Source organism: Ursus americanus, chromosome 28 (assembly GCF_024610735.1).
Source record: "Ursus americanus isolate L20-20 chromosome 28, mUrsAme1.1.p, whole genome shotgun sequence".
Taxonomy (NCBI): Eukaryota; Metazoa; Chordata; class Mammalia; order Carnivora; family Ursidae; genus Ursus; species Ursus americanus.
Window position 1 is genome coordinate 2,996,586 of NC_142154.1, and position 26,074 is coordinate 3,022,659.

General features: G+C 41.9%; 1 protein-coding gene across 3 annotated transcripts in view; it reads right to left on the minus strand.

Annotated features, from left to right (window-relative positions):
- Nucleotides 1–26,074, minus strand: part of ADAMTSL3 (ADAMTS like 3) — a 331,627-nt gene that overhangs the window by 24,628 nt on the left and 280,925 nt on the right. For all 3 annotated transcript variants that reach the window (XM_087856588.1, XM_045813117.2, XM_045813118.2), the window contains exon 24: nt 257–439. In XM_087856588.1, coding sequence (XP_087712714.1) covers nt 257–439 — 183 coding nt within the window. The remainder of the gene's footprint in view (nt 1–256; nt 440–26,074) is intronic.

The following is a 26,074-nucleotide window of genomic DNA, read 5'->3' on the forward strand; positions in this document are numbered from 1 at the left end:
GAAGGGTCTTGATTCTAGGCAGAAAAGTTTATATGCCAGTGTAGGTTCTTGGGCAGAGAAGTATTAGCAAGAAAATCACAGGCTTCTAAGAGAAGAACTGGTAGGACAAAATGTCAGATTTAGTGTAAGAGACAAGCCATGGTTAAAACCATCTACTGTCCATCTTGTTTACTCCTCAATTCCAGAATCGACAAGACTGGGTCCTGCTTTGTACATATCAGAGGAAGCACTCGAACCAGAAGAATCTGACACTTACCCAGCAAGTGGAGTACAGATGTTGCCATTGCCTTTCCAAGAGCATTGGTGGCTGTGCAGACATAGGTTCCTTCATTTTCAAGGGAAACGTTCTGCAACAACAGGGATCCATTGAAAAGCAAGGAAATATTGTCACTCAGAGGTCCTCCTCTCTTCAACCAAGTTATATTAGGCTGAGGGACACCTTTGGAATAAAAACAAATATGACAAAGGCAAATTCCTTTAAGAATAGGGCCACAGAACCATATGACAAATAGCATTTAGCATTTTGACCACAAGTTAGCAAATGGGCTTAACTGCATATAATAGAACAGATTCTGTTTCTATCGCTCCTCGATGGCAGGTAGGGGATCCCAGTAAAGCAGAGGGCTCTGGTCTACAGTGCACCTGACTGATGTATGCATGTAGGCCAACAGGAGCCAAAGAGCGTTGGATGGCTCCGTATCACAAAGGGAAGAAATACAAAGCTGAGTGGGCGTAGCAGGAGAGTGGTTGGAAACAGGAGCTGGTGGAGCTGGAGGCAGAGACAGAGAGAAATGCCCAGTGCTGAGTTATCATAAAGAAGTCTCCAGAAAGCAAAAATATCTAATGGGAATCTTTAAGTTACTTGCTGCACATCGACAACAAAATGTCCCTCCTTCAGAAAAAATACAAAATCTTTAGGGGAAAAAAACCTGTTCATTGACACTTTGGTAAAAGAAGATAATTTCAGGGAATACCAAGTGTTGAGTTTTGAGTCTGGGTTGATGTAGCGAGGTGCAGAGACATCTCTGGACACAGAGGAGCATGAGAAATAGAAAGAATTTCTTCTCCCCAATCTTGAGAAGTCTTAGTGTTTTGCTGGGATATGAAATGCAAAGCTCAGAGGAACCTATCTTGGTTTTGAAGAGCTGGGGCAGCCTCAGAAGATCCTGAGATCCAGCTATAGGTAAGTGGTTTTGGCGATGTGCCCTCCTCCTCAGTGCTCTGCTTGGAGGCAATGTGCAGGCCTGGGGAGGCTTTCTGCCAAAAACCAGGTGTCACCGCTATCGTCACGACATTTGCAATGCTCCTTACCGTAGGCAAAATGCATGCCCCATGAAGGCTGTGATACCAACTCCCCCAGTTTGTCCCTGCCCTGGGAAGCAGGTCTGGTTAGCTCCAGCTTACAGCTGAGGAAGCTGGCCAAGTCAACACTAGGCCGGAACCTAAATACCCAGAGAAGTGCTCATCACAAGTACATCTGCCTTTCTAGTTACTTCTACAGATGCATACACATGGAGGGGTCGAACTTTCCTGAGGTCACAGGCTAGTAAACATTGGAGCCAAGATGCACACCTACATGGTTTATTCCAGAACTGATCTCTTATGCACAATGTAGGTAAGTCTGGAATATTTCTTTCTTTTCTTTTTTTTTTTTTTTAAGATTTTATTTATTTATTCGACAGAGATAGAGACAGCCAGCGAGAGAGGGAACACAAGCAGGGGAGTGGGAGAGGAAGAAGCAGGCTCATAGCGGAGGAGCCTGAAGTGGGGCTCCATCCCATAACGCTGGGATCACGCCCTGAGCCGAAGGCAGACGCTTAACCGCTATGCCACCCAGGCACCCCTGGAATATTTCTTGATAAACTTATTCCTAGGCACCTTAATAGTGTTTATTGCCAAAGTAAGCAGATGTTTAACAAATATATTTTATGGTTGTTTACTGCTGACAATAAAGCTATGAACACTTGCATATTTCTCTTGTGTTGTCATCTTATTGACCTTCATTACAGCTGAGCCTGGAACAATGTGGGGGCTAGGGATGCCGACTCCTCTCCCCTGCACAGTCAAAATTCCATATGTGAGTTTTGACTCCCCTCAACCTTAAGTACTAATGGCCTGCTGTTGTACAGAAGCCTTACCAGTAGCATAAACAATCAACTACATGTATTTTGTGCATTATATGTGTTATAGGCTGTATTTTTACACTAAAGTCAGCTGGAGAAAAATGTTGTTAAGAAAACCATAAGGGATGGGACACCTGGGTGGCTCAGTCAGTGAAGCATCTGCCTTCGGCTTAGGTCATGATCTCAGGGTCCTGGGATCGAGGCCCGCATCAGGCTCCCTGCTCATCGGGGAGCCTGCTTCTCCCTCTGCCTGCCATTCCCCCAGCCTGTACTCTCTCTCTCTTTCTTTCTCTCACAAATAAAATCTTTAAAAAAAGAAAACTGTAAGGGAGAGAAAATGCATATACAGGACTGTACTATATTGGTCAAAATAAAAACAATCCACTTAAAGGTAGGCCTACACAGTTCAAACTTGTGTTGTTTAAGGGTCAACTGTGTTTTGAATAGTTTTCAATTGATTTGTTTGTTTGTTTAAAGGTAAACAACCAGACGTGCCTGGGTGTCTCGGTCAGTTAAGCATCTAACTCTCCATTTCAGCTCAGGTCATGATCTCAGGGTTGTGAGATCGAGCCCCGCGTTGGGCTCTGTGCTGGGCATGGAGCCTTCTTAAGATTTTCTCTCTCTCCCTCTCCTTCTGCACTTCCCCTGCTGCTCATGTTCTCTTTCTCTCTAAAATAAGTAAATAAATAAATATTGAAAAAATAAAAGGCAATCATATCTACACATAGTGAAAATTTTCTCTCTTTTACTATTGTGACTGTCAGTTATTCTGTTTCTGTTTTCTTCTGCTTAATATACTTTTGTACAATTTTTACAATTTTCTGTATAATTCTATTTTGGAAAAGTCTCTTGTAATCATATATCATTAGGTTTTATTTGGAAACCCAATCTAAGAGCCTTTGCTTTTAACAACAATGTTAACCTTATTAATATTTAGTGTGATTACAGATATATCTGGGTTTACCTTGTCATTGTTCTATCCTTCTGATTTTATGGGCCTTTGACATTTGATTATCTTTCCTTTGTTCCTTTTTGTCTTGTAAAGTGGAAATTAAGTGCTGCATTTTAAGTTCCAATAATGTTACAATTTACTTTAAAAAATAAACGAATTGACAGCAATTTAGCAAAATCTTCCAAAATTACAATTGCATTTGTCCTCTAAACTAGGAATCCCCTCTTCTAGGAATTAATGTTATCAATACACCTGCATACAAAATGTTCCACTCATGCGGTTATATAAAGGCAACACATTGGAAACAAGTCACATATCCAACAACAGGGACCCATGAACTAGCTTATAGTGTATCAGTGCAATCAAATATTGATGCTGTACTCAAATTACTGAAAGAAAAATGTGGCCAACCAATAATATACCTAGCAAAACTGTCCTTTCGAAATGAAAGAAGAATACTTTCCCATACAAACAAAAGCTGAGAGAGTTCATCATCACTAGACCTGCATCATAAGAAATGCTAGAGAATCCTGCAAGTTGAAATGAAAGGACACAAAACAACAACACAAAAGCATATGAAAGTATAAAACTCACCAAAAAAGGTAAATATATACACAAATACAGAATACTATAATACTGTAATGGAGCTGTAGAAATCATTTCTAACTCTAGTATAAAAGTTAAAAGACAAAAGGAGTAAGACTATAAAGGTGAAAATTTGTTAAGGGATACTCAACGTAAAAACATGTTAAGTGTAATATCAGTAACATAAAGTGGGAAGATGGAGAGGTACAAAGTGTAGAGTTTTTGTGTTAGATTAAAGTTATGTTGTTATCACCTTAAAATAGCCAATTTTAACTATTAGATGATTTATGTAATCCCACAGTAGCCACACAAAAAATACCCATAGTAGATAGGCAAAAGAAAAAAAAAGAAAAAACCCAAAGCATGTCACTATTAAAAAAAAAATCAAAAAATCACAAAGAAAGATGGAAATACAGGAAAAGAGACAAAAGGACCACAAATAAGATAGAAAAAAAATTAACAAAGTGGCAATACTAAATCCTTACCTGTCAATAACTACTTGAAACATAAATGGATTAAGCTCTTCAATTAAAAGGCACAGGGTGGCTGAACTGATTTAAAGAAAAGATCCAACTATATGCTGCCTACAAAAGACTCTCTTTAGAATTACAGACACACACAGACTGAGAGTGAAGGGATGGAAAAAGATATTCCATGCAAATGGTAACCAAATGAGAGCAAGGGGTATCTATACTTACATTAGACAAAATAACTTCAAGTCAAAAACTGTTACAAGATATAAAGATCATATATACTGATAACAGAGTCAATTATTCAGGAAGATATAACAATCATAAATATATATGCACTTAATATTAGAGCACCTAAATATATAAAGCAGACATTGACAGATCTGTAAAGAGAAATAGATAGCAATACAATAATAGCAGGGGACTTCAATATTCCACTTTCAACAATGGATAGGATGTCCAGACAGAAAATTAATAAGGAAACAGTGGACTTGAACTATGCTATTAACCAAACAGACCTAACAGACAGACATAGAATATTCTACCCACCAATAGCATAATATACATTCTTCTCAAGCGCACATGAAACATTCTCCAGGACAGATCACATATTAGGCTACGAAACAAGTCTTAACAAATTTAAGAAGGCTGAAACCACACCAAGTATCTTTTCTAACCACAACGGAATAAAACTAGAAATCAGTACCAGAAGGAAAATTGGAAAATTCGGATATGTGGAAATTAACCAAGACACTCTTGAGCAACCATTGAGTCAAAGAAGAAACCAAAATGGAAATTAGAAAATACCTAATACAAATGAAAATAAACATACAACATAGCAAAACCTGTGGGATGCAACAAAAACAGTACTAGAAAGGAAGTTTATAGCAATAAATGCCAATGTCACAAAAGAAGGAAGATCTCAAACAACCTAACTTTACCCTTCAAGGAACTAGAAAGAGACAAAATTAGAAGGAAGGAAAAACTAAACTAAAGACAAAATTAGAAGGAAGGAAAAAACTAAAGACAAAATTAGAAGGAAGGAAAAAACAACAACGACAACAACAACCAAGGATAAGAATACAAATAAGAAAAATAAGGAATAGAAAACCAATAGAAAATATTAACAAAAGTAAGAGCTGTTTCTTTTGAAAAGATAAACTAAACTGACAAACCTTTATCTAAACTTACTAAAAACTCATAAGAGGATTCAAATAAATAAAATAAAAAATGAAAAAGGAGACATTAAGACTGATGACACAGAGGGTGCCTGGGTGGCTCAGTCAGTTAAGTGTCTGCCTTCAGCTCAGGTCATGATCCCAGAGTCCTGGGATGGAGTCCAGCATCAGGCTCCCTGCCCAGCGGGGAGTCTGCTTCTCCCTTACCCTCTGCCCCTCCCCTCTGCTCATGCTCTCTTTCTCTCTCAAATAAATAAATAATATCTTTTTAAAAAAAAGACTGATGACACAGAAACCAAAAGGATCACAAGAGACTATTCTGGATAATTATACACCAAACCTAGAAGAAATGGATACATTCACAGAAACATACAAACTACCAAGACGGAATCATAAAGAAACAGAAAAGTTCAACAGATGTGAATAATGTACAAGAAAATTGAGTCAGTAATCCAAAATCTTCCAACAAACCAAAGTCCAGGACCAGACGACTTCACTGGTGAATTATACCAAATCTTTAAAGAAGAATTAATACAATCCTTCCTCAAGTCCTCCAGAACATTTAAGAGGAAGAAATACTTCTAAACTCATTTTATGAGGCCAGCATTGCACTAATACAATAGCTGGAAAAGAAAAAAAAAACACTATAAGAAAAGAGAACTACAGGTTAACATCTCTGATGACTACAGATGTAAAAATACTCAAAAAAATACTAGCAAACTGAATCCAACAACACATGAAAAGGATTATCTAACATCAACTGGGATTTATCCTTGGGACACATGCAAATTAATTAATGTGACAGGCCATATTAACAGAATGAAGAATAAAAACCACATGATCATTTCAAAATATTATATATATATAATATATGTTACATTTATATAATTAAAATATTTAAAATAAAATTATATAATTAAAATATATAAAATAAAATATTATATATATAAATATATATGTATATAATAAAACAGATGAAAGACAAACATAAGACTTGAAACTGTAAAACTCTTAGAAGAAAACACAGGAGAAAAGCTTCTAGACATTAGTCTGGCAATGATTTCCTGGATCACCAAAAGCATAAGCAACAGAAGCAAAAAATAGACCAGTGGGACTACATCAAACTAAAAAGTTTCTGCACAGCAAAGGAAACAAGAAAATGTAAAGGCAACCTACAGAATCCGAGAAAATATTTGCAAGCCATTTATCTAGTAAGAGGTCAATAAGGAACTCCTACAACTCAATGGCAAATAAACAAATAACCCAATTTGAAAATGGGCAAAGCATTTGAACAGACATTTCTCTGAAAACATAAGACATCCAACAGGAACATGAAAAGATGCTTAACATCACTCATCATTGGGGAAATCAAAAGCACAAGGAGATATAACCTCACACTGGTTACAGTGGCTGTTCTCGAAAACACAAAAGACAACAAGTATCAGTGATGTGGTGGAGAAACTGGAACGCTCTACACTGTTGGTAGAAATGTAAAATGGTACAGCTGTTTTGGAAAGTAGTATGGAGGTTCCTCAAAAAATTGAAAAAAAAATTGAACCACCATGTGATCCAGCAATCCCACTTCTGGATACAGAATATATCCAACAGAATTGAAATCAGGATCTCAAACGGTCTCTGCACTCCCACATTCACTGCAGCTTTGTTCACAATAGCCAAGATAAGAAAACAACCTGAATGTGTATTGACAGAAGAATGGATTAAGATAACATGGTATATACATACTGTGGACTACTGTTCAGCCTTAAAAAAGGACATTCTGCCATTTGTTTGTCACAAATGGATGAATCTGGAAAACATGCCAACTGTAACAAGCCAGTCACAGAGAGGCAAATACGGCGTGCTTCCACTCAAATGGCTACGATAGTCAAGTTCAACTGGGTGATGGACATGAAGGCAGACACGTGATGTAATGAGCACTGGGATGAATGAAGACTGATGAATCACTGGCTTCTACCTCTAAAACTAATAATACGTTATATGTTAATTAACTGAATTTAAATAAAAATGTTTAAAAAATTTTTAAAAATAAAGTAGTCAACTTCACAGAAGCAGAGAACAGCATGGTGGGTACCAGGGGTCAGGCAGAAGGAGAAACTCAGATGTATGGTTCAATTGGTACTAAGTTTCAGCTAAAGCAGAATGAATTAGTTCTAGAGATTTGCAGCACAGCATTGTGCCTATCGTCAACAATACTGAATTATGCACTTAAAAATGTGTTGAGAGTAGATCTCCTGTTAAGTATTCTTACCACAAAGAAAGGGGCACACAAGTTAAGTTTTGGAGGTGATGGGTATTACCTTTGGGTGTATTACCTTTGCTGTGATGATAGTTAACGAGTATGCATGTATTCAACCTCATCAAATTGTATATATTGAGTATATGCAATTTTTTTGTATCTCAGTTGTATTTCAATGACACAGTTTTAAAAAAAGAAATGTTCTCAGCTGAAAACTACAAGGTATAGAATGGTGTGTTGAATATACTAACTTTTATATAAGAAAGAGAAAAAAAAGTATTCATGCTTGCATAGAGAATCTCTGCAAGGATACACAAAAATCTAATGAGGGTATTTAGCTGGGTGTGTGGGGTACAGGTGCAAGGGGAGGGTGGACAAGGAGTGGGAACGGGGGACTTTTCATTGTATGGTGTCCTTTGAACGCCTTACCTACCTCCAAATTTTAAAAAGTCAGTTAAAAAACTCAAATGACATCTCCTAGATCCCCAGTTCTCCTTCTAGGATGAGGAAAGGTGAAGTTTTCCCTCCCACATCTTTCCCCCACCCTTTTCTTTTCTTCTGACAGAAAATGGGATTTGAAATTCAGGTCATTTTACATTATTACTTTTCATTATATATCTTCTTTTAAAGACTTTTTTGAGACTTGCAATCTATTTTTAAGTCACTAAAATAAACTCTTAGCTTCTGTATTTAAATTGTTCCAATGGATTATTATGATTGCTTTCATACTGCAATGTCTCCATGATCATAATGCAGATGCATTTCTTGCTTGACAGGGCAGCATCCTGGGAGTATTTTCCCCACAAAGGTAGGTCAGTGGGTAGGATGGATTATAAATCCTTGAGCAGGTGAGAACGTTTTCTCTTCTCCTAAGAAGCTGCTTAGCTTCCAACAGAATTGGAGCGTTGCAACGCACTCTCCTCCCCACTGCTCACTCTGCCCATGGTCATCTGGGCTTTCACACTGTGAAGGAGTCTGAGGCAAGCCCATTTTTTATTATCTTTTAAGTAATCTGTTGTTTCCTTTTTTCTTTTTGGATTCCTGCAGGATTCTTTCTATGATTAAAATTTTCAAAACTTGCCTGGATCTGATCAGGAGATAGTATTACTTGCTCATCAGTTTTGCCTGGAACACCCTGGGGCATTCTGTCTGTAAACCAGTCATTGTTTCCATTCAGTAAAACTTTCTCCTCTCCCCTCCCCTCCCCTCCCCTCCCCTCCCCTCCCCTCCCCTCCCCTCCCCTCCCCTCCCCTCCTCACCTCTCCTCTCCTCCCAGGAATCTTCCTCCCTCTCTCTTTTCCTGTCTCTCTCTCCCTCTCAGTTCTGTGTGTGCTCCTTTTGCTCCTTTCTCTTGCTCAGGAACACCAATTAGTGGTTAATCTCTCTCCTCCACATCCATCACCCAGGTATCACTGTTTTTAGCTCTCTGCTCTTCCGTCGGCATTCTGCAAGCAATTCTGACCTTACTCCTACTTTGCTCATTTCCTTTTATTTCCAGAGTTTTATTTTCTGCTTCTAGTATTGGTTTTATTTCTGATCAATTTTTAAAACTCTTCTTTCCAGCACTATTTTTATTTCTGCCTCTCTTCTAGCTGGTTCCCCCAGCTTTGTTGGACTATGATGGACACATAATGTTGTGCACGTTTGGCGTGTGCAGCATGTTGGGTGGATGCCCTTGTATGTTGCAAAATGACTGCCATCATCGCCTTTGTTAGCCAACACCTGAATCGTGTCTTATAGTTACCATTTCTTTTTTGAGCTAAGTACATTTAAGATCTACTCTCTTAGCAACCTTCAGTTAAATAATTAAATTAACTAACAGTTTTATTTTTTAAGATTCCTTTTTGCTTTTATCTTGCTTTGCTAGAGTTTTGGGGAGACACAACACATAGACTACCTAACATTTACTCTTTTCATACAGTGGATGCTTTTCATGTGCCTCTTGAGTGTTCAACATCATTTTTGCTGCATAACCTCGGCGTTCTGACTCAGAGCTTTAAGGAACAGAAATTCCTCATAGCCTCATCCAGGTCCAAATGGACACTTTGGCTCCCAGTGCTGTCGATGCTTGGGGTCTTTTGCACACTTTATTATGATTTAAAATGGCAACATTAGGAGGAGCAAATTTTCTGCCTAAAGACCACAGTAGTGAATTTGTGGTTTCCTGAAGGTCTTAGACCATATTGCTCAAAACTGACAACAGTAAGGGCAAGAGACTATGTTACACTATCTCTTGGGATCCCCCTCAGCTCTAAGATATGCATGAGATCGATTTGTTCATTCATCCACTCACCCTCCCTTTTACATATTTATTCAGCTCGTGTTTTTATGTGCTTTCTATGACCAACACTCTTTAGAGCATCATTACTGCATTAGTCTCAGGCCTCCCCCAGTTGGCTGTGAGGACCGCGTCTGCATAAATGAGTGAACAAGGGAATGGATCTACTTGATGAAAATCATTGTATCTTGAAGATACATCAGCGTGACTTTTTGGTTATTCACGGCAATGTTCTCTTCCAAACAGAGAAGGTAATAAAATACGGACCCTGTGGTGATATCTTCATACCTTCACACACAATTATTTTGGACTCCATGGTAATTTAGAGAAGGGCTGTCCTAGCTAGGAAGAAAATGACCTCCTTAAATATGTTGATTAAAAAAGTGAAAACCATTTCAAAAATCTCTTCAAACACTTCACCAGCCTCCACGTATGTGAATTTAAGTTATTTACTAATTCAAGGAGATTCCTTTAAGAGCTCCTATTGAGTAATTCGTAAGTGACTAAGCATTTCTGAAAGCAATACATAACTTTGAAAACATTATAATTCAAGAATCTTAATAAATTCAGACTTACCTCCTGTAACCAGTCTAACAAAATGGGATTTTTCTCAAGTTAGAAAACCTCTTCCAGGGAGAGACCCTCAAGCCTTTCAGATGCATTGGCTTCTTCATTACGCCTCCATGGTAAGAAGCGCGTAAGCAACAGTGCTGTCAATTCTAACTTGAAAGGGGTTTTACTTAAGGTCTCTAGCCAGGCAGAGCAAGCCACGTGGGGGCCTCATTCAGGGAGAAGGTACAGCAGGTGCCTTGGCCCAGAAGCACATTCTTCACACGGAGTCCATTAACCTCAGCTAGGTCCACAGATGGACGTCAAGGTTCCATGACCTTTTTTCTACCTCTAGCAGACGTTCAGCACTCCCATCCACTCTGAACATAAGCAACAAACTAAGGTAGCAGTATTTCTGACTCTGCTGCTAATGGAAACCACAGATAAATATTTCCATTTCACATGACAATCGTTACGGATATCTCAGAATATCTTTGATGCCACCACTACTTCGAAATTATGGTAGTTATTGGAACTGATGCTAGATTTCGAATTGAGTGCGTGACTGGAAAGAAGCACTTACATTATTAGATCACAGCTTTTTTTTTAAAGATTTTATCCCAGGACCCTGGGATCACACCCTGAGCCGAAGGCAGACGCTTAACAACTGAGCCACCCAGGCACCCCTAGATCACACTTTTGACTAACATTTTCGTATCTGGATTTTGATACCTGGTTTTCTTTAGAATATGATGTATTTTATTTTCTGCATTTGAAAATACTATTCTGAGCAGCAGCTCCACAGGCTTCCTCAGCACACTCCTGCTCCTTCGGAGGAGCATGAAAGAACACTGGGGCTGCAGACGTGGGGGCGAGGGAGGTACGGGAGGAGACAAGGGCAGAGAAGGGGCAGGTGGGGAGGGGGCTCAGATCACAGCCCTGCAGGTCTCTGGGAAGATCTGGCTTTTATTCTAAAGGCTTTGAGGAATGACATGAGGTCTTTTGAAGAAGAGTTTTGAGTGAACAGATCGCAGGGCACGAGGGCAGAGGCAGGGGGATCACGGAGAAGGCTGTTAAACAATCCAGCCGAGAGATGATGGCGGTGTGGACCAGTGTGGCAGCAATGGACGTAGTGAGCAATGGTCAGATTCTGGATATACTTTGAGGGTGGATATATTTTGAAGACTCTGACAAAGGAATGGGGGAGGGAGGTGGCTGACAGATAGAAGAATGTGTGAGAGGGAAACATGGATCAAAAATGGCCCAAGCACCTGAAATAATGACATCGCCATTCTCTAGGATAAGAAAGTCTATGAGAGCAGCCCATTTGGGAGCAAAACTCAGGAGTTCAGTTTAAATCTGTTAGGTTTGAAACATCTGGTACTCATAGGGAGATGCTGAGCAGGCCCTGGATCTGGTCACCTAGAGCTTAGAGGGGAGGTCTGGGCTGGAAATATAAATTTGGGAGTTGCCGGCATATTGATGGCATTTGAATCCTGGAGCACGGATGAGGATGAAAAAGGGAGTGAGGAGAGCTCGAGAACGGAAAATGTCTGGGACTGACTCTCGGTCACTTCACCATACAGACCAGAGAGATGAAGTGAAAGGAGCACAGGGGGCTGAAAAGGAACAGGTACCTGGCGGGAGTAGAATGGAGAGTGGTTTCCCAGAAGCTGAGAAGAAAGTATTTCCAGAAGGAGGGAATAAGCAATTGTCAAAATGCCAACACCATCAGGATGGCTAAAATCACAAAGACAAGCAACAACAGGTGTTGGCGAGGACATGGAGAAAAAGGAACGCTCGTGCACTGTGGGTGGGAATGCAAACTGGTGCAGCCACTGTGGAAAACACTATGGAGGTCCCTCAAAAAATTAAAAATAGAAATGTCATAGGATCCAGCAATTCCACTATGGGGAATTTACCCAAAGAATATGAAAACACTAATTCAAAGGGATACATGCATCCCAATATTCATAACAACATTATTTACAATAGTCAAATTATGGAAGCAGCCCAAGTGTCTGTCAATAGATGAATGGATAAAGAAGATGTGGTGTATATATGATTACTACTCAACCATAGAAAAGAATGAAATCTTGCCATTTGCAACAACGTGGATGGAGCTAGAGGGTATTATGCTAAATGAAATAAGTCAGTTGGAGACAGACAAATACCATATGATTTCACTCATATGTGGAATTTAAGAAACATGAACAAAGGTGAAAATAAAAGGGAGACAAACCAAAAAACAGACTCTTAACTAGACAACAAGCTGGTGGTCACCAGAGGGGAGGTGGGCGGGGCCCTGGGGGCAACAGGTGAAGGAGATAAAGAGCACACTTGTCATGAGGAGCACTGAGTAATGTATAGAATTGTTGCATCACTATATTGTACACCTAAAATTAATACAACACTGACTATTAAAAAAAAACACAACAAAAACTGATGGTCCTCCTGGACCTGTGCCATCAGCACGGCCCCTGCATGCCTGAAACCCTGCACGTCCCAGACCAATGCCACCTCCCTTCCCCTCTGCTCCCCATCATCATTACAGTGCCCCCTCCAGCCAGTCACCCACCTCGGAGCCTCAGAGCCACTCCTGGCTCCTGCCTTCTTATTCTCCACGGGTAATTTGCCACCAAGTTTGTAAAAATCATTTCTCACTTAGAGCTCCCTTGGATCCCAGCTCCTGTTCCCCATGGCCACGGTCATTGCTCTAGCTTAGGACCATAATTCTTCCCTTAATTACTGAAACAACCTCTCGGCTAGCTTCCCTACTTCCAAACCACCTCTTCCTGTGAGGAGAGAGGGAGCAAATGCTGGCCCCTGCCCGAATCCAGAAGCATGTGACCCTGGCAGCACCAGTCCGGCTCTAACCCCACTCCCCACCCCACCTCCTAACCCTTGGGCTGCATCCCTCTTGCCGCAGACTGGGCACCACAGTCAGTTCAGTGTCCTGTCAACAAGTCCGCCCTGCCTGCCTTCTGTCCTTACTCATGCCCTTCACTCGTCTGCAGTGTTCCCACCTTCTCATCTGGGTCCACTCCTCTTCATGGAAAGCCCTCGGGGCTTCTCTGCCACTGACTTGCTGGTAGTCCCCTCCTGTTTCCTATACAGTCTTATTCAGACACTGTTGTGTTTGCAACACTGTATCATGGTCAGTACTACAGCCTTCTGGGAGTTCCTTGTTGTCAGCTGGGCAGCCAGCAGGTGCTCAGCAAGTTGGCTGAGTTGGAAGTGTTCATGGCCTTTGCATGGATGTGTATGTCCCTCCCCTGCTCCCCACTACTAAATCCCTATGGGGAAGCCCTCACCCCCTGTGTGACAGTATTTGGAGCTAGGGCTTTTGGAAGGTAACTACGTTCAGATGAGGTCATGAGGGTGGGGCCCTCCTGCCAGGATTAGCGCCCTTTATAAGAGGAAGAAACCAGAGTGTGTTCTCTTTGTCCCTCCCTCCCTCCCTCTCACTCTCTCCTTCCCTCCCCCTCTCTTTCCTTGTGCAGAAGCACAGAGAAGATGCCTTTTATGAGCCAGAAAGGGGCCCTCACCAGACATCAAGGCTCTGGCACCTTGATCTGGGACTTCCAAGCTGCTGTAACTCTAAGAAACAGACGTCTGTTGGTAAAGCCCCCTATCTATCATATTTTATCAGCCTGAGTTTTATCAGAGGAGAATTTGGCTTTGGGGGTGTCACCTGTCATGAGACTCACCTGTCCTCGGGTGCTTATGGTACGCACTTTGTTTAAAAAAAGAAAAGCTCCCCACATGATTTTTTTTAAGTCCATTTTGGTCACTAGTTATTCTGAAACATGGTTATGTCCTAGATGCTCTAAGTCCCTCATGCCTTTGCTTACATCACTTGGTGTAGGCAACAAGATAAATCCAACTCAGACCATCCTCCCCCACTCAAATCCCCTACACCTTCAATTAGTCACGAATGCATTCATCCAGTGAGTATTCTGTAAGTGTCCAGTGTGTGCCAGGACTCTGCCAGCTCCTGGGGTCTTAGCCTTGCTGAAGGCTGAGCATCAGCTTTTTCTGCCTTTAGGCTTTCAGGAGGGAAGGGAGGGTAAGACTCCCCTCTCGGGGGGGCAGCCTTTTTCCCCCATGAGTTTCCTCTGGACTGAGATAAGCAGCCGCACCTCAGAAGCCCCCGAGCAGTGCCTTACACAAAGCAGGCTTGCTGAAGGAAATTCAATAGAACCTACAGGTTGGAGAAATGGTTTTGTTCTATACAACTCCAGCTGTCTTCTAAAGAGGCTGGATGCTTTTCCTTCAGGACATCTTGCAAGAGTTTGATGCATGCATTTGCAGGCAAGAGTCACATAACAGGGAGAGAAGAATTTGGAGTTCCTACGGCAATCCTGGGGGTTGGAGTAAGCAGAGGGAGGATGGGACAGAGAACAGGGAGCCATGGGATGGGATAGTTTCACCACGAGCCCTCAATCTTCAGCCTTGCTTTTAAAAGTTGCCAGATGCCTGGTATTCATGGATGTTTTTCTATGAGCAGAAACCAGTCAAGGAACTGAGTTTTGTATCCCGGTCAATGGAGGGCAAGAGAGAGAGCATATGAGGTCACTATATGCGGGAGCCAGAGGCAGAGTGTCCAGGCCAGGGTAAGCCCCCAAGAACTGTCAGAAGTCAGTTCCAGAAGTCTTCAGCATTTCCAGTCTCTGGAACTGACAGGGGTCAGAGATAACCCCACTTAAACCTCCACCGCAGAGTGGCGACGGTATGATAGTGAGTTTACACACAGTGATATTCCACCTGTACCAGAAAGTTCAGAGAACAGAACAGAACTTGGCAAGTTTGGAGATGCAAAAGGAGACACAATGGTCTCCAGTGAGGAGGGAAGAGGAGGGAAGGTCTCTACCGCAACTCGGCACCTAAAAGCATCGTTACACGTGTGAACATTTTCAAAGAACGGAAGAAGCCAGAGGAAATTCAGATGGGATTCTTCATACTGCTGTTCTTTATGGTCTTTCAAAATAACAAATGTTTGCTCTGTTGAAACAGCTACAAGATGTCAGAAATAGTTTAAACTTATTTATCTAACCTCAAAGACAGGTTATTTCCCCTAAGACATGGAGCTCTGAAATACTCAATGTTCCGTTTCCACAATGCTGAAATAGTTTTTGGAAGGCAAATGTTGTGGGGAAAAAAAAGTTCAGATCTGGAGGGCTGTAAAGCATGTGTTGCAGAAAGCCTGCACCTCTGGGTGTCTTTAAAATGGTCATTGTTTAAAAACAAATATCCTTCATCCTTGAAAGGCCCATGAAACATTCCACACTGCAGAATCCTTGGATGATTCCAGACTGCTCTAAAAGACTGGATTTTTATATCAGTGTGTCCTATATATTAAACCTGTATGTTTTTGTTCATTTCTTTGTTTCCTCCAGCTACTCAACACTCATACAATATTCTGGGGGTTTTTTTGTTTTGTTTTTTTTTTCTACACGTGATGATGGAAAGTTGAAGCTACCATTAGTTACCTCCAGGGGCTCTGAAGAAATGGTGCTGTCAATTTATAGGATAAGAGGCAAATTGAACACAGTGTAGACAAACCACAAGGGGAGTCATTACTAATAAATGAAACAAACAAGAGCTCACAGTTTCAGTGTCAGAGAAAAAAAAAAAAACCCTCAACACTCCCAGCACAAAGAGTGTATACTCTTCCTCACAGTGGGGTCAGTCTTCACATGTAGTAAATTGCGTACGAAATGTTCCCATTTTGAGTTAACTGCATACCCTTCTGTTCTTTTTGGCAACACGTAGTAATCTATGCTTTTTGGATATAAAGAACTAGCCATCGATGATGCCATATCCAGAACTTCCTCCAAATATAAGGCTGTGGTTTTTACCAACCACAGGAACTCTCTTGAATAGCTCCTAAAGTACTTTCTCTTCTCTAACAAAACGATGTTAACAGATTGACATAATCAGGTCCCCAAGCAATTTTATCTGAAGCATTAGAAACAATCTGGGTCACAGCATCTATCCCCAATTCCATATTCAAGAGTCTTTCCCCAGAGCCTTTTAAAATGTTTCTTCTGACATGGAGGAATGGTGTCAACAAGTCTCTTTCTGGTTTGGTCATCCCTGACTTCTGCTTTGCTTGGGACTGGACAGTTCTCGTCACATCTCAGGAGCACTATACAGCCCACTGCTGGATACTCTCCTCCAGAGCCTTGTTCATAGGCTATAAAGGGCCCATGAGAGTTATTCCACATGTTATCTCAAAACCAAGACCCTCCAGTGGCTCCTTGAAGAATAAGACTCAAAGTCAAAGCTGGAGCAAATCAAGCACAGTGATGTATACTGGGGCTATACAAGTGGTGTAAGCCACTTGCTCCGGTACAGAGAATTCTGGAACAACAGCTCAAATGAGGACAACCTTGGACTTTCTGGAGGCCCTTTCTGATCAACAGCAATTTTGATCATCAATCAATGTAACATCAGGATGCAGATGAACAAATAGCTATGATACGGTCCTCAAAGGCTACACTGTAAGTATTGCCTATTCGGAAGTCATGCACCATGACCTTCGAGTTGGTCCTGCTGCTGTCACCAGCAAACTCAAACCATCAGCGGAGCTCCTGAGATGACATCCCAAGCCTGGGCTGACTCTGCAAGGTTCCCTTTCCACCTCCCTCAAGGATCTGGCTCTCTTCTTATTTTTCCAAGCGCCCCCACTTACCCCATAAAATGGCTCCTTTCTCCTTAGGAATGGTGGGGAGTGAGATTCAGTTTTTCTAGCTCCAAAGCTTATACTACTTTTGGAGGATAAAGGTGCAAAAGCCCTTTCAATTTATGGGTACCAAGTGCTAACAAGAGCTCATCCTCCATCCCCGGGGACTTCACTGTTCCCCAAACATGCCTCACTGTGTGTAATGCTAAGATTTTCTATGTGTTCCTCTCTCCACTGAGGATTATTTGCTATTCTCTTTTACCACTTGGAAAATTTCTGCTCATTTTTTGTTGTTGTTGTTGTTTTTAAAGATTGTATTTATTTGAGAGAGCGAGAGAATGAGTGGTGGGGAGGGGGAGAGGAGAGAGAGAGAGAGAGAGAGAGAGAGAGAGAGAGAGAGACAGAGAAGCAGACTCCCTGCTGAACAGGAAACCCAATGCAGGGCCAGATCCCAGGACCCTGGGATCATGACCCGAGCTGAAGGCAGACACTTAACCTACTGAGCCACCCAGGTGCCCCAATTTCTGCTCATTCTTAAAGATCCATTGTAGGCCCTGTCTTTTTTGACCCTCTCTGATGCTGAAGCTGATTCATCCTCTATGGACCTTTGACCACTGAGGTCTCAGCTGTTGACAGGCCTGATTCCACCTTCAGAATGAGCCCAGAGCATGGATGCAGGCCCTGCCACATAGCTCAGCTTCCCCTTCACTCCTTATTATCCACTGTTTCCTAAGGATATCTCTCATTTTGAAATAACATTTGAGATAAGTCCCAGGAAACTCTTTGGCCCCATTTACTGGCTAATGGATTGGTTTGTAACCTTGGATACACATTAGAATTGCCTTGGGGACTTAAAAAATAACAACATTCTCAGGCCATACTACAGATAAATTAAATCAGACTCTCTGCAGTAGGGTGGGTGGGGTGGGAGGTGATATCCAGGCCTGTCCATAATCAAATGACTTTAGTATACCATGTGTCAGTCATGAAAATGAATACATGGCTGTTGCATTATCAAATATATAACCAGGGGGAATAAATGAAAAGATAAATGAAATCAATGAAAAGATAAGAAAAAACAGAGGGGCGCCTAAGCTGGGATGTTAGTACAGATGCTGAAATTCTATTTGGGTACCATGGTGTTTTCCCCACAAGGAGTATTTTATTTCCATCACCAGGTCCTGAATGCCTTTTGCAGATTATACCAAGAAGCCCTCATGCTTTTTTAACGTCTGGGAGTTGAATTCCAAACAAGATCTTCTCTCTCTCAGTCTGCACCCTGTGTGGGTCCTGCGGCCCCTACTCTAGGAAGACACAGTTGGGGCAAAGGAGTGAGAGTGGATGAATGGGTCATTGGAGGGGTTTCACTAATTCCGTGTGTTTTATACAGCAGGTATATCCACGGCTATCCTGTGCCCTCTGTCACTGTCTGCGGGTCTCACAACATACACAGTAAGAGGCTGAGACTCTCAGGGACAGACGGCAAGTGAGAGCCTTTCTTATAGGGTAAGTAGAGCGATTGGTTGGATGTTGGCTCTTGCCAGCTTTAAAAAAAAAAAGCCTCCCAGCTGTTTACTAGCAAATCTCATAGAGGTCTGGGAAACTGCACCAGCTGCTGAGGAACCACGGCCTTCCGAGGAACCAGGAGAACACAGGGCCAGCCTAGAGCCAGCACACAGGGACTCATGGAATTGGAGCAACTTATTCTTTAGAAACTTGAGCTTCAAAAGATCACCAAGAGAACAGCTGAATCTGAAAGCAAAGAGGACACACCAACCCAGCACCTGCTTCCTGGATCACCACGGGTCTGTCGTATACAGATCAATAGGCCCAAACAGGACCAAGTCAGGGCCACGTTATTAACCTTAAAATTTAGGTGGGCTTCATAAGTCTTCACATCAGAAACATGGTAATGAAAAAAACCATGAGGTGAAAGCTATATTAAATCTGAAACAAGATATAGTTGTAGAAAGGCTATATGTTATTTTGGGAGCAGAAACATGCCATGGGTCGTAGGCCCTACTCCAGTGTTCCAACCAGTGGCTCTCAAACACTGTTAGTAGCAGAACCAATTTAATTTTTTTTTTTTTGTAGAAGGAAGTCCAATTTTAAAACTATAAAACATAGAGGTTGTTTAGTTGAACTGTATGTTGGGGGAGAGGGTAGGTAGGGCAGAAAGGTAAGACTGGGGTCCTTGAAAAAGCTCCATGAACCCACAGTTTGAAAACCACTGGCTTCTCTGCTGGTCTACTGATGGTATACAGAAGAAAGGTTATTTGCAGACAGGGAATGAGTGGGCCCTGGATGTGAAATTACGTGATAAAAAGCCTTATGGGTCAGTCTGTCTTCATCGTGTCAAAAAGTGAAGACTAACGTGGGGCTGGATGTCTGTGAAGTTTGGGGGACAGAGAGACATACTGGTGGGACTAGAGACAGAAATGGGGGGTGGACAACTGAGGATGAAAGCAGTGTTGTTGATAACAGGACCAAACCACAATAGCTGTGATCTGGAGGCTTGAAGCCACAGCATGACTCTGCAGACATACACACCCAAGCACGAGGCTTTTTGCAATAAGTATGAAATTTGATCGGTTCTAGAATAGCCCTTTCCATTTCTCATCTTGCATATTCAGCTACTTTAGTCAACATTTCTTGCTACTTCTTGATTGTATAGAGACTCATGTTTTCTCCACATGGGAAACTGATGTGGATCAGAGATGAGGAGAAAAAACATTGCTCAAGGTGCACCGAGAAGAGAGCTTCAGCAGCTCTTCAAAGAGCAGAAAATGGTTTTACAAATGAGTCTTTTTAATCCACTACCTCAGTAATCCAAATAGGAACACAAAGAGGTCTGGGGCAAGCCCATCAAGGTTTAGGTGAGGGAGTGGGGAGTCATGACCTGACAGCCCATGATTTGCCACGTCCCTTTCTTGTCCCTGCAGTGACAGTGGAATCAGGTGTCTGGGTGGGGCCTCCAGCAGCCCGGGCGCTGAGCCAGCTCACTCAGGCACACCCCTGACCTAACACCGGCTGGCCTCTCCGTGTACTCTCCCTGGGCCCTCCCATCTCACACCATGGGGCAGTTCTGCCGGGGAGGTTGGGGCCTGCTTGCTGCCTATACCTGAGCCTCTGACCCTTGTCCCCAAGCTGTGGCACTTCCTAATTCCCCCGTCAGGCCTCTGTATTAGACACCCTTCTCTCTGGTTAGCACTCTGGGGTTCCCGTTCTTCCGTCTCAAATCCAGATTCTCTTCCTCTTGTGTCTCTGCATGTTTGACTCAACTGCTATGTGCCAACACTCCGGACTGGCCTGGGAAAACCTACGTCCCAGATCTCCAATTAATGACACATCAATTGCTAAATGCCAGATATGCCTTCTCTCCCTCCCTCTTGGACAAATCAGGAGCATTTAATATCTTGAGTAACTGGTCCAACAATCCAACTAATGACTGTATTCCACTGATTTCAATCTATGGCCTTCTGTAGTTTCTTTCCCCTCTAACATTTCATCCACGCTGTAGGCAGAACGCTCTTTCTAAAACACAGATCGGCTCACACCGCTACTCTGCTTAAAACTTCTCTTGCCTCCCCACTGCAATGAAGTCCAAGGGTTTTAGGCTGCCATTAAATGCCCTTCACAGTCTGGTCCCAGCTTATACTTCCAAAGCCACCTCTTCCCACTCTCCTCCACACTCCCTGTTTTAAGTCCCACGGATCTGACTGTGGTTTTGCAAATCAGCCAGGAGCTTTCGCGTTTCTGTGCTTTTGCCCATAGGCTGTTTCTTCTGCTTCAAATGGCTTCCTTTTGGTTCCAAGTGGCCTGGTTGTAACGTCATCTGTTCGGTAAACCTCTAATCCTTCAGAAGCCTTAACTATTCTCTGCTGTAGGTGGCTGATGCACTTCATAAACACTTAGATTGCTGCATTTGTTCTCGCATAGCTTCCTTGTCTATAAAGCTGCAGACGCCAGGTCTTATTCATCTCTGGACACTGAAGAACTAGATCGGGCTTAGCAGATGCTTAGTGAATGCTTGCTGAATGGATGGGAAAATGCATGGAATTTCCAATCACCCATGATTGATTGTTTGGTTGAATACGGCATTAAGAGAGGAGGAAGCCTGGAAGATTTCCATATCACAGGCAGAAGTAGGAAAAACAAGGGATGGGTAGTCTTTTTGAGTGGGAGCAAAGGTTTTAAATATACTTAAAAATAATTTTAGCAAGTTTAAAGATAGTATATGGCTTAACAAAGAGGTAAGCTTAATATAGAAGAGGGAATACATTTCAAAAACCACAGGTTGAGAAACATAAATTCACTTGAATATGGCCAAAGCAACAAAACGTTTAGTTCATCAAACAGGAGCAAGCAGATGATCCCCAAGTTTCCTTTTTAAGTATTCTGAAAATTATACGCAAAATTGTATGCGTAAATGTATTTTTCTGGAGCAAAGGTTATTTTTTTTTTTGAGAGGATCAAAGAGATTAGTGATTTAAAGATGTTACATCACTACCATTGAACTCCACACTGTGTAATATAAACCGATGGTTGATGGGGGAAAATAATTGTCAGAGAGATGAGCTACATATAGGAATTTAACCACATAATCTTGCTGCACCACAAAAATGTTCTCAAAATCCTCCCCTGTAAGGGAAATTATTAAACCCAGTAAAAAAAAAAAAAAGTTAGTAATTCCATTAGACATCTATAAAACTTTAGGTATGCTCCACAGCATTTTAATCCTAAAAGAAAATCCCATGATTACGAAAATACTTTTAAATTTAGTCATATGTTCTGACTACCATCTCTTAGACATGAAAGGCTTTCCTTCCTTCTACGCATGGCTGCGAGCACCAAGCACCCCACCAGCCCCTGGTCACACTCGCTTCCTGCCACCTGCTTGACCATACTGGGTGGGGGGTTAATCTTGTAACTTCTGCCTCCTTGTTTCCCGATCCTCTCCTATCACTGGGCAGCATAACACTGAGAGTCAGGATGGAGGGTTTAAACCCACACCACTGCAAGTTTCACTGTCTAGAAGGCAATTTATGATATGCATTTTGAGTTATCAGAAACTGTAATGTCTTACGACGTTATAAAAATGTTGAGTGACCTGTGACACAGTCATTCCAACCCTGTTAATTTGTCTTAACAAAATTAATCTCAACAACACAGAAAAGTCATATGCACAAAAAGTGTTCCTTACACTGTTAGACGTAACTGTAAAGAGAAAAAGCAGCTTAAGTTTCCCTAAATAAGGGAATGGCTTCCTTGTACTACATTCAGAGAATTGGTACAGCAATTAAATGATATTTATGATTTTTCTTTAGCACCATGAGAAAACTCTTTGACTTAATGAGAAAAGGTTACGGGAGTGTAACAAAGTGGAAATGCTGGTTGTGTCTTGGTGATGAGACTGTGGGAATTTCTTTGCTTCTTAATACTTTGCTATACTTTTTAATGATTTTATACTGAGATGCGTCACTTTTTATAATGAGACAAGAAAACAGAAAAAAAAGGGGAGGCCTTCGGAGCAGAAGGAGTGCCGGCTTCAGAGGCAGTGAACTCAGCCCTTCTGTGGATTGGTTCATCACTTCGGTCAGGTCTCTCCTCTCTGGGTCTTGTTTTCAAAACATAAGGGCCGGACGCATGGATTTCAAAGGTCCCTCCATATTCAACACCCAAGACCAATACCTGGATGGGTGCCATCCAAGTTGCTTCAAATCACCCTCTGGATTTACTGCCCTCCAGTTGACTTGTTTTGCCTTACACATCAGCTTTTAAATCAAGAAAAGACGTTTTTCAAGTCAAATTCTGGTTTCACCAAATCACAGATTCTTACATTATTTGGTTCCTTCCTTTTCATTACAACCCTAGTATCTGAGTCATAATATAGGTAAACGGGTTTTTCATCGGCTGGGGTTCCAGCTCTAAGTAACTCCTTGAGAGGAACATCGTATCTACCTTTTTTCCCCATTAAACATTTTTTTCATTGTAGTAGAGTTGATATATAATATTAAGTGAGTTTCGGGTGTATAGCATAAGGATTCAACAATTATACACATTATGAAATGCTCACTACAATAAATGCATTGCAATATTATTGACTCTATATATTCCCTGTGCTGTACTTTTCATCCCCACGACTTCCTTACTTTATAACTGGAAGTTTGTACCTCTTCATCCCCTTCATCCATGTCAACACCACCCCATCCATCTCCTCTTTGGCTATCTAGAGAGACACTTTCTTGCTGGGCCCCCCACTCAGTCTTCCTGGTATCGGGTGAGAAGGCTTGTTGGCACTCAGTTCTAAGCCTGGCCTGGGCAGAGCGCTTAGCTCAAGCATTTTTCCTACTTTTACTTCCATTTGTCCCAGATTCCTGCAAAAGACCAGGGGTCCCTGGTCATCAGCCTCTAATCCCTTATTCTGTAACAGAAAATCATGGGCCAACATGAGTCTGTGACAGGTCCAGTGTCTCCGAACACGGCAGAGGCAGGGCTGGGAGGGGAGACAAAAAAACCCAGTATAGCCAGTATAACAGATAACCACAGGTCTATCGTGCAAAATTAGTGCCCATTCACGTTGGACTCTATTTGCTTTAGTTCTTGGTCAAGCAATAAAGCATCACAGCTAGGCTAACATTCCTTCCCCAAACTTCTTCTTTTCTCCCGGGAGTACCGACCATCCTGTCACTGGTGTCCGTCTCTCCTGTGAATATCTGCGTATTTTCGCCATATACTTCCATACTGATAAATAGTATCCACGACTGCGTTGTAGGTTTTAAAATCTTATCCTATTGTGGGTATTAGGATTCCGATTCTAATGAGATACAATTTATAGACTGTACAATTCACCCTTCGAAGGGTACAGTTCAGTGATTTCTTTGGCTCACTCATAAAGCCGTGCGACCATCCCTACTCTGTAATTCCGGAACACTCTCATCCCCCCCAAAGAAACGTGTTGCCCGTTAGTCATCCCGCCCGTTTTCCAGTCTCTTAGTCACCGGCAGCCTCTTATCTGTCTCTGCGGATTTGCCCGTCCTAGACACTTCATGGAAATGTAATTACACAATATGTGATCTGTCGTGTCTGGCTTCTTCCACTTACCGTAATTTTTCAAGATCCATCCGTGTTTTATCATGGGTCAGTCCTTCATTCCTTTTTATGGCCAAAGAAAATTCCATTGCACGGATATGCTCCATTTTCTTTACCCAATCATCAGCTGAAGGACACGGATATCTCTCCTACTTTTTGCTACAGGCCTCTCTGCACACGTTTCTGTGGGGACGTGTGTTTTCCTTTGCTTTGGGCATATATACCTAGGAGTGGAATTGCTGGGTTTCACTTTTGGGGGGACCGTCAGACTGTTTTCCAAAGCAGCTGCATGATTTTAAATTCCCAACCGCAGTGCAAGATGATTGTGACTTCTCTACATTCCCCACGCTTCTAGTATCTGTCTTTCTGATTACAGCTGTCACAGTGCAGAAAGTGGAATCTCATTACTGGGTGTTGTATGCAACTGATGAATCACTAACCTCTACCCTGAAACTAATAATACACTGTATGTTAACCAATTGATTTTAATAAAATTAAAAAAAAGAAAGAAAAGAAAGGGGCATCTCATTGTGGTTCTGACTTACATTTCCCTGATGACTAAGGACATGGAGCATCTTTTATGGGCTTATTGGTCATTTCACATTTTTGGGAGAGATGTCCACTCAGACCATTTGTCTTTTTTAAATGAAGCTGTCTTTTTATTGCTGAGTTCTAAGAGTTCCTTTTACATTTTGGACACTCTCTTAACAAATATATGATTTGCAGAAAATATTCACTCATTCTCTGGGTTTTCCTTATACTTTCTGGACAGTGTCCTTTGCAGAAGAAGAGTTTTTCAGTCTGAAGAAGCCCGTTTATCCACTTGTTCCTTTTGATGCTTGTGCCCTGGCTAAGAAATTATTGCCTGGGGCACCTGGGTGGCTCAGTGGGTTAAGCGTCAGACTCTTGATTTCAAAGTCATGCTCTCAGGGTCGTGAGATCAAGCCCCACATCAGGCTCTGTGATGTGGAACTGGCTTAAGATTCTCTCTCCTTCGCCCTCTGCCCTCCTCCTGCTCTCACTTAAATGTACCCTCTTTTGCTCAAATAAATAAATAAATCTTAAAAAAAAAAAAAGAAAGAAAGAAACTATTGCTTAACTTAAGGTGACCAAGAATTGTGCCTGTTTTATTCTAAGGGCGTCCTGGTGTTAGCTTTCAACTTTGGGCTTTCAATTCACTGTGAGTTACGTTTTGTATATGACATGAAGTGGGAAACCCACTCCCCTCTCTTGCAGGTGGATTTGCAGCAGTACCGACACCATCTGTAGAAAAGACGACACGCCCCCTCCTCGAATCTTCTTAGTACCCTTCTTGAAAGATGACGTTTTAAAGATGTGTCTGTGTTGATACCGGTAGCTCTCATTTCTTCATTTTAGTACCATAGAGTCTTCCAGGAAATGAGGAGATCTTCACGGGTTCTTTCTCCCACTGACGGAGATTTAGGTTGTTTCTTGCATATTTTTATTTTCTTTCTTGCTTCATCTCTCTCTCTCTCCCCCTCTCTGTGCACATTCTAGTAACTATCTCTTTGCCTTGATATAAGGGCCGCCCCCGTGAGTAGAATTTCTGGTTTGGGGCATCCAGAGGAGCCCAACACACAAAAACAGGTGACAGCCGAGACTCAGGTTAGTGGCACTTCTAATGAGCTTGAGTCAGGAAAACAAGCAACGCCGAATACATACATAACAGAAAATTATAAAATAGGGGCGCTTGGGGGGCTCCGTCGGTGAAGCATCTGCCTTGAGCTCTGGTCATGATCCCAGGGTCCTAGGATTGAGTCCTGCATCAGGCTCCCTGCTCAGTGGGAGCCTGCTTCTCCCTCTCCCTCTCCCTGGCACTCCCCCTGCTTATGCTCGCTCTCTGACAAATAAAGAAAATCTTTAAATAAAAAAGAAAATTAT